Below are 13,674 nucleotides of genomic sequence, written 5' to 3' on the forward strand. Positions count from 1 at the left end.
GGTAGGTTGGGATTGTGTCTGCAGTTCTGTAAGGAGGGAAGACATAATGAGAGTTGTGCTTCTTCATTATAGTTGTGTAAGCACTCTATGCAGAACAGCAGTCCATTCTTAGCTGTTGCCTAGAATGTAAATTCCAAACGTCAAGCCCTGACAAGTTTGTAGCAAGGGAAATAGCTTTGTAGTCTTGTCTTCAGAAGGTAGAACAGCATGGTATTCCTTATTCTGTGTGCTTTTCCTCAGATCTGCAGCCCTCTTCCCCCAACCTCCCTTCCCCCTGGACTGTAAGTTAAATGCAAGATTCATATGTCTCACATATTGCTGTGTATTTGCCTCTAATATTTGTTCATATTTTAATATTACCTCTTACCAAGCAATTTGCAACTGTGAAACTTTTGGTTTCATCATCATATGATGCAGCATCATTTGCCTTAGCTTGTTAATGAACTGAGGGATAACAGTAGTGCTGTGGATTTGGTGGTATTGGCTGGCTGGTGTGAGTTAGATGGTTCACTAGCTGAGAACTGTAAAGCAGCCGTGATGTGTGTCAAAGTAGTTTTTAGGGGCAAGTGTATGTCTTCTTCTCTGCTCTTGTGAGTGTTTATTGACAGGTGCCTTCCAGAGCCTTTCAGTGAAAATTTGACAAAAAAAATAAGGTATTAAATATAGGTTTAAAAAACAAAGAAATGTAACTTCTGAATGGATTATTTTGAGCATTTTGTTAATGTTGAAACATGGTATTCCTATGTGAGCAGATGCATCTGTTGCCTATTTCTGTCCCATGGTAATGATCTTGTTTTATCAGAACAAGCAGAGATACCCTTTTACAGTGACTTTATCTGACCTAATGGTGGTGCTCTTGCTTCATATGCTGAGCAGTAAGAGCTATACCATTCTTTGTCTCTCTGAATATAGCCTCAGTATCTGGCTTGAAGCATTTCAATGGTGTGATAAAAACCAAGGTGAAAAGAAAGCATGTGTTTTTCTAAGCTGCTGCCCATTCCATCATGAAATAGATAAGTTGAATACAGTATATTTTTTTATAGAGAGAATCTTCCTACTAAAGTTATGAATGTAGAGTTATTATGGATGGTTTGGGAATGACATACAACAAGAAGAGCTGTCCTTACTGTATTTTAGTCTGGTTGAAACCCTCAAGTCTGGGAATATTGCCAGTAAAAAGTGATCTTGTGAAATGTAGAACTTGACTTCTAGACTGAAGAGATTTGCCTAGGTTGTTGCTGTGATGTCCCCCTCTCTGGATCAGATGCAACAAAAAATACTGATTGTGTGAATTTGCTTTTTTAAATCAAGCAAGGATGCTTACTAACTACTACTCTTGCTATTCATGCTAAGTCCTAGTGGGGGAGAATGTGTATCCACTACACTGAGCTGATGACTGCTGGAAAAGTACTTGGTCTTATAACCAGTGAAGCACCTCCTTATGTTTGTTAAAATCTAATGGATCCACATAGAAAGCACATTTCCTGTGCCAGATGGTTTGTGATAGCATCATGCTGTCAGTTTTATTACTCTTCCATCTTATTTGTATTTTGATATGAACACGTAACTAATCATGAGCAGTTATAAAAAAATCTAGCATTTCCCTGTGGTTTGTATCATGAACAGTCATTCACCGTGTAGTGATCATCATGATATTTGGAAGGAGTACAAGGTTTTTTTGAGTATCAAATTAGGGAGTCCAAAATCTGCTTGTAGGCTGGAGTATATATTTATGACAACATGTTCCCTTCCTGTTCTACATCATCTGCAAATGAGAGGCTTGCACAAAGATCAAGTACAACTTGGCTACTATTTGGTAACTAAACTTATTGGTTACTATCAAGTAGCTAATTGCAGTGTTCACTCCTCATTCAGTAGGGAAATACCCCTGCAACTACTTTGGGGCTCTGCCCATTTCTTTTGGGTTTTTTTCACTATCATTTTTCTTCTTTATCATGATTTCAGAGATTTCATAGACATTAGGGCTGAAAGGGACCTCAGAAAATCATCGAGTCCAGCCCCCTGTCCAAAGGGCAGGAAGTCAGCTGGGGTCATCGGATCCCAGCAAGATAAGCATCCAATTTAGTCTTGAAGGTGTTCAGTGTAGGGGCTTGAACCACCTCTGATGCCAGGCTGTACCAGACCTTGGGGACTCAGACAGTAAAGAAATTCTTTCTTATGTCCAGCCTGAAACGGTCTTGCAGTAGTTTATAACCTTTTGACCTTGCCATCCCTTGGGGCACTCTGGTGAACAAGCATTCCCCCAGATACTGGTGGTCACCCCTGATAAACTTTTGGTGGCCATCAGATCACCCCTGAGCCTGCGCTTTTCTAGGCTGAAGAGCCCCATGGCTCTCAGCCTCTCATCATAAGGTCTGCTTTCCTGACCTCTGATCATGCGCGTGGCTCTTCTCTGCACTCTCTCAAGCTTCTCCACATCCTTTTTGAATTGTGGAGCCCAAAACCGGAAGCAGTACTCCAGCTGCGGCCTCACCAAGGCTAAGTACAAAGGGAGAATGATGTCCTGGGATTTGCTTGAGAAGCATCTATGGATGCAAGCCAGCGTTTTGGTCGCTTTACTAGCCGCAGCATCGCATTGCAGGCTCATGTTCATCTTGTGGTCAATAACCCCCAAGTCTCTTCCGTAGTACTAGCCAGCGTAGCACTGCCGAGCCTATAAGGGTGCTGCAGGTTTTTCTTCCGAAGGTGGAGAACCTTGCATTTTTCAGTGTTAAACATCATCAGGTTCTCATCCGACCATTTGCTGAGCCTGTCCAGGTCAGCCTGGATCACCCACCTGTCTTCTGGCATGGATGCTTTGCCCCAAAGTTTGGTGTCATCAGCGAACTTGGCCAGTCTGCTTCTGACTCCAGTATCCACATCATTAATGAAAATGTTGAACAATATGGGTCCAAGGACAGAGCCTTGGGGGACCCCACTGGTCACAGGGCACCATGAAGATTGACGTCCATCAATTACTACCCTGTGGGTCTGACCACGGAGCCAATTTCCCAGCCAGCGGATCGTGGTCGACCAAAGGCCATAATTGGTCAGTTTCACCAAGATCATGGGATACCCGATCGAAGACTTTTTTTGAAGTCCAGATATATGACATCAATCTCTTCTCCCTTGTCCAGGTTATAGGTCACCTGGTCATAGAAGGAAATGAGATTGGTCAAGCAAGACCTACCCACAGCAAACCCATGCTGGCTGTCCCTCAGGATGTTGGCATCGGCCAGTCCATTAAGAATAGCCTCTTTAATAAACTTTTCTAAGATCTTCCCCGGGATGGAAGTCAGGCTGATGGGCCTATAGTTAAGCCAGATCCACTTTCCTCCCTTTCTTGAAGATAGGCACCACATTGGCCTTCTTCCAGTGTTCAGGCACTACACCAGAGCACCAGGAGATTTCAGAGATCTGTGCCAGAGGCTAGGCTATGATGCTTGTCAGTTCCTTGAGTACCCTGGGGTGTAGATTGTCAGGGCCAGCTGACTTGAAGGTATTCAGCCTCTCAAGGTGTGTTCCTTCACGAGGTCAGCATTGATGGAGGGCAGGGGATCTTCCTGTCCTGTAGCGGGCATGGGCGTCCCATGGGACTGATGAAAGACCGATGCCAAGTACCCATTTAATAGGTTGGCTTTTTCCTGGGCACTAGTTGTCAGTTGTTCCATCTGGTTCAGCAGGGGTCCAATGTTGCCCATGCTTTTCCTCTGGCTCCCCACATATCTGAAAAAGGACTTTTTATTGTCCTTGATGCTCGAAGCTAGTTGGAGTTCAGTTGCAGCCTTGGCTTTTCTGGTTTGCTCCCTACAGGTCCGGGCCAGTGCAGAGTATTCCTGCTTGGAGGTGAATCCCGTCCTCCATCCTTTGTAGGCCTTTCTTTTTAGCTTCAGGAGGTCTGCTAGATCCCTGGAGAGCCCGGGGGGCTGCTGTGCCCTCTTGCTGCTAAAGAAAAGATGGATCTCTTTACTTTAGCTTCAGTTTTCTTCTTTATAGCAGTACCTATGGTCTCAGCATCCTGGAGTCTTCTTCCCTCTTACCTTTCTGTGCATCAAACAATTGGCAATTAAGCAGTTAATGTTGATATTGAACAGTCATTTTATCTGATACTTCAATGAGATTAATAGGGGACATAGGAGTTCATGCATACCTGAGCAGAAAATTTTATTCCCTGGGCTATATAAATAGAAAACATATAAACAGGAAACCCATGTTACAATTAATTCATAGGATCATAGAAATTAGGGTTGAAAGGCACCTCAGGAGGTTATCCAGTCCAACCCCCTACTTAAAGCAGAACCATCCCCAACTATATCCTCCCAGCCAAAGCTTTGTCTATCCAGGTCTTAAAAACTGCCAAGGATGGAGATTTCACAACCTCTCTGGGTAACTTGTTCAGTGTTTTACTAACTTCCTAGTGAGCCAGTTTCTTCTGATATCTAACTTAAACTTTCCTTGCTGCAACTTGAGACGATCACGCCTTGTTCTATCATCTGCCACCACTGAGAGCAGTCTAGCTCCATCCTCTTTGTAATCATGCTCTAGGTAGTTGAAAGCTGCTATTAAATCCCCCCCCACCCTCCAGTGGGTTCACTTTAATGCACAGTAGCCTGTTTTACTGTGCATCAAAGCAACATTTAAAGAACCATGCAATTACGCTAATGCACGGTAAAATAGGCTGCTGGTCATTGTCACTTAAAAATGTTGCTTTCAGTACTGCACATTAGGGCAACCTAATGCACATTTACTTAGTACCTCCTATTGGAGGTACTAAATTTAATGTGCTTTAGGAAAAGTGCATTAATGCACATGTAGACACACACAGTCTTCTCCAGACTAAATAAGCCCAGCTTCTCAGAAGTCCTGTGCCCCAGGCCCTAACCATTATTGTTGCCCTCTGGACTCTCCAATTTGTCCCTTCGTTTTGAATCTATGAAACCTTAACTTAAGCACTGTCTAAACAATCACAAGTAACAGTAAGATACTGCCTTGTTTATTTCCACTTTTTGCATCCTGTAACTAGCAGGAGTCTACTAGTGCCAAGTTTCTCATTAAAAATAGGTACACTTATGGGCTTGAGTTTGTAAGCCTAGCTTACCAGTTGAATTCAACTAATCTAATATGAGTAAGCATCATCGCATGAATTATTTGGATGAGTAAAGTTAACAGGTCCTTGGTTTTTATGCAGTATTTTTATGAGGCATTTTTCAAATGTTTAACAGTCTTAAATTAGTCCACAAAGTTCAATGACAAAGAGCAGAGGGAAGTAATTAAGTGTCATAGCATATTAAAGCCTGAGTATTTATAAGAATAATTGAAGAATTCATGAAGAGAAGGATTAGGAGGTAGGGACAATGTCTTGCCAAGGTGGAGAATCTTACAACTATAGTATGATGTGGAGGGATTGTAATGAAGTTGGAGCTGTAAGGGAAAAACAAAAGGTCTGTGAGGTAGCTTGAACCAAGGACATCGAGAGTTTAAAAAAAATAGCAAGTTCGTTGACTTGAGAACCAAAAGCTGTTTCTTTATGCGTATGATGGCCATTTCTTTGCATGTGCTGCAGTCTAGAACTTGGAAATTGCAGAAGGGGATTGGAATAGTCAAGAATGCTACTAAAACTGAGTGCTAGATCTATTGGAATTGCTATTGAATGTTTGATAATTGAACATTTAGTAATACCAAAATGTTCACCTCTTTCCATGCAAATTACAAAGCAAATAGCCTCTGTTGAATAAGACACAACATTTGTTTTCTGTTTGGTTTGCAACAGAATATCTATGTTCAGAAAGTATTTAGTGATATTTTGTAAGTGGCAATAGCAGCTTTGTACTGAGACTAACTTTGCAGCATTTCATGTGGTTTATTTAGTTCTGTCAACATTACTAGAGCTAATAAAATGCTGACAGCATAAGGTGCCTGAGCACCTTTTTTTGACAGTTATTATGTTCCTTACTTAGAACTGTCCATATTTGTAAAATGGAAAAAAATGTGCCCACAATCCCCCAAATTTATATTTTATAACATCCTCTGATCCCATGCATTATATGTACAAAATAATACTTTATTCTTTTTTAAAGCCTTAGGTCAGTGGTGCCCAACTTTTTGCCCCTGTGGGCTGGCTTAGTGCATGGGGTGGGTCCCTGGGATGAGACCAGTTTGTGGGCCCAACCTGACTCACATGGGGCCAGGGCCTGATCCTGCCCCTGGTCCCTGACCTCATGTGTTTTTGATTAGACCACAGCCCCTCACATGCCGTGCTGGGCCCTGGCCCCAGCTCCAGATGCACGGGATTGGGGCCCCTCACTCTGTCCACAGCTGCATATGTGCACTGGATTGGCCCCCCCTGCCCCAGGCCTGACTGTGCATAGGGCCATGTCACCTAGCCCATGGGGCTTGGAAACTTGGTGGTGAGGGAGCTGTGGCAATGTTAGTTGCCACTGGTCCCCTACCACATTTCCAGACCCTTGGGGAGACCCGCAGACCAGATTGCATGGGTCTGCTGGATCTGGGCTGTAGGCTTGGGCTCAAGTACCCTTGCCTTGGGTCATTTTCAGGTACAGAAGCACACTGTGCTGGGAGACATGTTAAGGAATTCTGCAGGGAGAGAGAGGATGAATGCTAAGAAGAACCAATCTGTCATCTCTTGCTGTACTTAGAAAATCTGACTGAGCTTCATTCATTGTCATTTAATGTCTGAAGCTCACAAGGCATTTTAGGACCCCCCCCCCATTCAAACATTCAAAATCATAATTTTACTTGGCGTGAAATGCTCTCTTTCTGTTTTTTGCTAACATCCATAGAAGCACTGGAGCAGCAGTCATGCTGTTCATACCTTTTATGTAATACTGAAATAATTGATATTTGAACTAAGTACGTGAGATCCACCTTTTTAGTAGCGCTATCTGGCCCTTCTCTTTGCCTTGGCATCTTCTAACTCAGCTGGGTACAATGAGGGTAAAAGGCTGCTCATGAGTGCTGCTACTGGGTACCTGCCTTTAGAGACCTACTAGCGCTTACACCCTGTGGTCTCTCTCCTATTTGGTAGTCTCTTGCCACATCTTGATGTTAAAATTTAATAAGGGAGGCTGTACAGAGAGCAAGGCATGCTTTTGAAGAGGTGGACCCTGTCTGGTCTGAGGCTCCTCCACACCCCAGCCTTGTCCCAATTTTACTCTCACTGAGCTATGATTTTCCATGATAAACCCAAAATCAAATATCAAAATATAGAAGTATTTAGAATCTATTGTATTGTAGTGATTGAGGCACTGAGAGATTTTCAGTATATAGCAGTGTTTCATTTTAATTGTGGAAAAATGTGGATTTGGGGTTTTTTAATCTGAGAATTTGCACGGGGGAGGGGGGTTAATCAGAAAATTCATGATTTTTAAGCAGAGAAAACCAGGATCCCTTGTCATCAGGCTTTGCTTGCTCCTGGGCCCAGTGACTGTTTTGTTTCTGGGGGGAGGGGCAGGGGTCAGAACTATGTAACCAGGAATCCAAGAGGAAAGGACCTCTAGCAGGGCTGGCAAACACACAAAGGTAAGAGGACAAGGTGGAGGGAGGGGGATGAAAGGAGAGGAAAAGGGCCAGGTAACCTTGGATCCCCTTCCCATTCTAGTAACATGGTAGCTGATCCATGTGATTTGATGACGTTATATACCTATTTTGCAGGGGCATAATTGCACAATGTGCAAAGCAGGGGGAATTGCTCTGTGTCTGCAGCAAGCGACTGATACAAGTCTTCCTCTTCTCACAGGGAGCAAGTCCAGCTTTCCATTTTTCTCTGCTCCCCATTCATGAAACCACTCCTGTACAATACAGTGGTAGATAGTATGGTTACCATAGCACCCGGCAAGTGCAAATATGTTCTTGCCTTATGTTGCATGATGGAATTCTGATAAATAGGAAAATTCTTTCATCTGTCACTGTTTCATGCGTAGAAATGTACTGATGCCTTCAGACAGAGACAATACTTGCTAAATTGTTCATTCTACCACTTACAAATAGGTGCCACATCTTAGTCTCCTCAGTCCATTCTGCAGAGTATGCTACGTTTTTAGTATCGGTTTGTGTGTGGTGCTGGTTGCAGGTGCCTTGCATGTAGCTTCATCTGCCTTACGTTGCACAGGGGAAGCAGATCATCACTGTCTTAAATTAAAGTCACTGGAGCTACAACAAACACCAGTTGAGGTTCTGACCTTATAATCTGATCATCAAAAAAAGAAAAATTTGTTACACAAACCGCATTTTTTTTCTTACTGGAGTCATGAATCGGGGGGGGCAGTCATGAACCAGGTTGGGCCTGGTTCTGATCTTGTTGAAGCTGGTATAAAGCTGGAGTAATGCCACCGAATTCTGATTTGTAGCTGCACACATTGGATTACGGCCAGACCAATTTTTCCTACACAGGGTCAATACTGGTACAAACAAAACAACAACAAAAAACCAACTTACTGAAGACCATTGTGAAATATCCATGTTTAAGTACCTTCCTTGCATTTGTTATTCCTTCTACTGTTATATATCTCACAGTTGCAATAATCTCAGCTGTGAATAGCAGGTTTCTTTATTTGCCTCTCTTTGCATATGTGGGGCTCAGTCCTGGGCTCTGGATGCCTTTTGTGCTGGCTCAGCAGTATACCAGCTAGACTGGTACTCTACTGAGGCAACACAGGGATCCTGGGGTGGAATAAAGCTGGCATAATCCACACTTTAGCAGTGGGGATATGTTGAAGATACCAGGGGATAATTTAATACTTCTGTGTTTGTATCAATTCTTAGAACACAAAATTAACACTAGCGGCCTACTAGAGGAATGAGACAATGTAACATCCAGTATCCAGCACCTGTCTCCTAAATGAAGAACTAAGTGCTTTGTCAGCCTAGATCACTTTTTGAGACAAAGGAAAACAAAGATGAACAGTGCCCGAGAAGGAGAGATTATTCATTTGCGCTGTAATTCCCTGCATCCGAAATACAGTATAAAAATGGTGGCGTCTCACCTGTCTGCTCGCAAAGAGTTTCTGCTGCCAGAAGAGCTAGGATGCAGAAAAGAGAAAAAGGGCTCATTTCTGCTAAGTGGCTGCATCCCACGACAGTGGATGTGATGAAATACTTGCAGCATCATTCTGCATGTTTCCTGACCATACAAAGAAAAGAGACTACTCTAGCTTCAGTTGGAGGTTAAGTCCAAAAATAATTGCACAGTATCCTCTTTAAAAATCAAGCTGCTCTATCTAAAAATGCTATGCTTAAGGCAAAGCCAATGACAGCCAAAAGTACCAAGGCCACCTTCCCAAACTAGAAAAAGAAGGGAAGGTCTTGTTCTTACACTTATGTCTGTGGTTTAGAATTCCTTGCTCTGCACTGGGGTCCTGTGTGACTAGCCACTGAATTGCCCCTGTTCCCATCTACACTGTGGATAGTACCTTCTGCATGTGTGATGGGAGGTAGATGTTTGTTAATTACTCAAAAACCCCTAATCAACACACATGCTGAAAAACAGCATGCCTGAACAGACATGCAGCAAGGCTACCAGCTTCTAAAAAAAGCAGTTGGACTTTCTGCAACCTAGTTGATCCCCCCGCCCCAACTGCATTTTCCTAGCTATCGCATACTTAAAAAATGAGTCCAGTTTTGGGCCCCACAATTCAAAAAGGATGTGGAGAAGCTTGAGAGAGTCCAGAGAAGGGCCACATGCATGATCAGAGGTCAGGAAAACAGACCTTATGATGAGAGGCTGAGAGCTATGGGACTCTTCAGCCTAGAAAAGCGCAGGCTCAGGGGTGATCTGGTGGCCGCCTATAAGTTTATCAGGGGTGCTCATCAGGATCTGGGGGAACATCTGTTCACCAGAGCACCCCAAGGGATGACAAGATCAAAGGGTCACAAACTCCACTGTAACCGATTCAGGCTGGACATAAGGAAGAACTTACTGTCCGAGCCCCCAAGGTTTGGAATAGATGGCTGCCAGAGGCAGTTCAAGCACTCACTTGAATGCCTTCAAGATACATTTGGATGCTTATCTTGCTGGGATCCTATGATCCCTGCTGACTTCCTGCCCCTGGGGCAGGGGGCTGGACTCTTATCCTCTGGTGTCCCTTTCAGCCTGAATGTCTATGAAATCTATGAAACAACAAACAAATCAGATGTACAACTCTTTATTATGTGCCTTATTAAAGCTGGTAGGAGTCATTGCTTTCAGTGGAACAGGTATAGACTCTAATTCAGGTAAGCACTGAAATCTTCCACTATGCACCTTCATCCATGTAGACCCTCCTAACATCATTAGAACTCCTCAGGGGCACTGAGGATTCATCTTATCAGTTCCTGAAGCAGCAATGGGGTGGCCTCATGCTAATAGTCTTGCAGAAATCTGAGCAAATACTTAATTTCATGCACGTGAATAGTCCTATTATGTTCAATGGTATTAATCTCATGGTTAAAGTTAACTACATGGGTAAGTGAATGCAGGACTGGGGCCAAAGGTTTATATTAAAAATGTTTTGCCACCACAGAAGATGATTTCCCACTCTAAAGGGAAATTAATAGATTAGGTTTGGGCTCTTTTTTCATAATGGTATTCAAGCATATTTGCATCTAATCATTTATGCTGTTTAACTAGTTAATAAACCATTTTACTGCTTGTAATAAAACCCATTAAAAATAATGTTGGTTACCCTAGAATGCAGTGCTGTAAGCTGTTTTTTAACCATTAAACAGTAATAATGGCTTATGTGTGGTCTTTTACAGTTTTGCTGGTAGTGATAAAATAATTGTTCATTTACTTACTTAAAAAGTTAATTATTTTATTTCAAAGACATGAGTAAAATGGGCTTTAAAGCAACCTTTTATAAAATTCTCTTAAAAACTTGTCTGAAGAGGCTACCTTGAAACTTCTATGATGGAAAACAGTGGGATTGTATGTACTTTTGCACAGTCAGGGACCACTCATTTAAATCTCCCCTTGCTAAATGGCAGCCAGTATGGCACCAGTTCTGCAAATCTTTACCCAGGAGAGCAGTGCCATTGACATTGCTAGTTTGACTTGGGTAAGACAAAAGGCTTCTCTTACAAGTAAGAGTTTTCACCATTGGAATAAAAGACAGTGTGACAGCTGCCAATGACAAATGTTCCATGCATTCATATGAGCCTCAGATAGTTTAACTTTGTCACCAAAATGAATAACTCTTTGATCAAGCAACAAGGACTAAACTTTTCAGGCAGCTTGCGTGGATGTACCCCAGGTTATCGCAGCATCTGAGGCAGAGATTGTTCCCAAAATAAATGCCAAGCTGTGATTTAGAAGTACTCAAATGTTCTGTAAGAATTTTACTTGCTTAAGGACTGCTGGATTATGCTCTTTGTACTTGATTTTCAGAGAGACTGAATTAGTTCCCATTGACATTTCTGGTGGATTTCTGAATGCTCAGCACCTTAGCTTTGGATGCAGAGCCCAAACAGAACTGCCCATAATCCATATCAAAGGATGCTGGTATTGTTGCCTTAAAAAAACATGTACAGAGATTGATGTCTGTTGAGGACGTCACAGACTGTCCAGACCTATGAGAGATTCTGGACCTAAATTTGTTTACTAATAGTATTAGCAGTTATTGAGAAGCTTTTGAAAGCACCTCTAAACATCCCTAAGTAAGTAACTCTGACAGTTCCTAAATTGTGCGCCAACCTCATCATCACATGGTGGGTATTTAAACTTCACTTTAGTAAAACCAGCTTTTATATTTATTAGGATAACCGCAAATTGCTTGGGCTGGAATTCTTTCTATTTTAAGACTTTTTAATGATCAAACAGTAAAATCTTTAGTGTGTTCTGTGCAACCTGAAGATGTGTGATATATAACTAAAACTGCGTGACTTGGAAGATAGCTCTAGTAAGTTATAGCAGCTTTTAGGCAGCTCTAAATTATATTGGAACCAGTGCTTGGACACATTCAAGTTTGAGAATCCAGAACCCATTACAGTGGGTCAGTATTTTTCAAGAAGACCAGTTTTCTGTCAGAAAATACTAATTTTATGAAATCATTATCATTGTAATTATTTCCTGGTATGTCTTGGTTTTACTTGATTTTTGTCCAACAATGTACTTTATAATGTCAGAACTTCCCTTGGAAGGGATGTGAGAAGTGAAGGTTTTTAGTGATACCATTTATTGGGATAGACTGCGTAGTTAGTAGAGATGTTAAATGAGCTTTTGGGAAATGTTTGCACCAGCCATAAAAGCTATACTCCTTGTGAACACCAACAGAGACATTGAGATGAACATAATGCTCTTTCCAGTGGACTGCAATCATTCTCAGAGTGTTTAGGTCACTGATGGAAACTGAGGCTTTGGTGAAAGCGACGTGCTATAGGAAAAAGCTGGGGACATGGTGTGTGTATCTGAATGCTGATCCAAGTTAGAAAGCAGGTATCTTACTGCTTAAGCTGAGTTCTTATCAAAGTTAAGTGCTATGCCGATGTGCTGTCAGGAATCCTGATGGAAAAAGTGCGTGACGAATAGCCTGTAATCCCTGCAAGAAAAAGGCAAAATTGATAGACCAAGGCACGTCTGACAGATGAATGGGAAATCCTGCTGCTAATTCAACCTAGGGAGCCAGAGACAATGTGAAGGTGAGGCGCAGAGGTGGTTTTGGAAAGTCAGGTGACACGTTTTATATTCCTGCTGCAGTGAGAGCAGAAGACCAGGACTTAAGCCATAATAGTCAATGTAGGAGTAATTTAAGTCATATCAGTAACCCATTGTATTAACCCTAGTGAGTGTTGATTCTGCCCCAAATACTCAGTATAAGTGCTTTGCATCAATAGAAATTTACTGGAGGATAATTTAGTCCCAGTTGAGGTAATAATGGGGACTAGGGAAGGAAAGGGAGTTTCACATACTAAGTTCCACTTAATTTGATTATTAAATTTACCTTGATTATTAATCCAGGTGAAAATGGCATTAGATTTAGCTGCAGATGTTGGGGAAATGATTGTGATGAATAATGAGTGAGGAGGTGGATGTGTGGTGGATGGTTTTTACATTCAGTGCCTATATTCAGAATTTCCATGCAATTCAGTAAGAAATCCACGTAGAAAGGCTCGGGGCAGGATCAAGCTCTCCATGTAGGCACACCACTGCTTTCATTGTGTATTTTAATATGTAATCTGTAGCATGCTGCTTTAAAAAAATTAGGCTTAAGGCTATAGGTTAACAGAGCATAGGCAACTGAGCATATGTGCATAGTGCATGGCTTAAAAAAATTACAAGCAGGTCAGATTGTTCACGCTGGAAATCACTTTGATTTGGGGCCAAAAGCTTGTCTTTTTTTAATCCCATACTGATATAATCTAAAGATTAAATAATAGGCTTAGCAGTCAGCTCCTTGGAGTCAGCGTATGGGATCCATACCTCCAGCAGAAGAGCAGATGGGTCGTGTGTTTATAGCACAGACTGTTAGGAGATCTAGTTTTTATTTCTTGTACTGCAGTGGTATTCCTGTGCAACCTGCAGCAGTGGTGATCCTGCCGCTTGGAGCCTGGCTGGGAGCTGGAGCATGGCTCTGCTCAGCCAGGCTCCCATTTTGAGTGGTGCATGCTCAGGGCCAGATTAATCCTTTAGTGGGCCCTAGGTAAAGAAATTCATGGGCCCCAGGCCAGTCGAGACCCACCTCC

The 13,674-nt window shown here is 42.3% G+C and overlaps 1 protein-coding gene across 1 annotated transcript in view; it reads left to right on the forward strand.

Annotated features, from left to right (window-relative positions):
* Window positions 1-123: 123 nt before the first annotated feature.
* Window positions 124-13,674, forward strand: part of CPO (carboxypeptidase O) — a 32,139-nt gene continuing 18,588 nt past the window's right edge. Inside the window, exon 1 of the mRNA XM_090044840.1 lies at window positions 124-281. Coding sequence (XP_089900966.1) covers window positions 208-281 — 74 coding nt within the window. The 5' untranslated portion in view covers window positions 124-207. The remainder of the gene's footprint in view (window positions 282-13,674) is intronic.

The sequence above is a fragment of the Crocodylus siamensis genome, chromosome 4 (assembly GCF_052110815.1).
Source record: "Crocodylus siamensis isolate JL-2025a chromosome 4, ASM5211081v1, whole genome shotgun sequence".
In the NCBI taxonomy this organism is placed as follows: domain Eukaryota; kingdom Metazoa; phylum Chordata; order Crocodylia; family Crocodylidae; genus Crocodylus; species Crocodylus siamensis.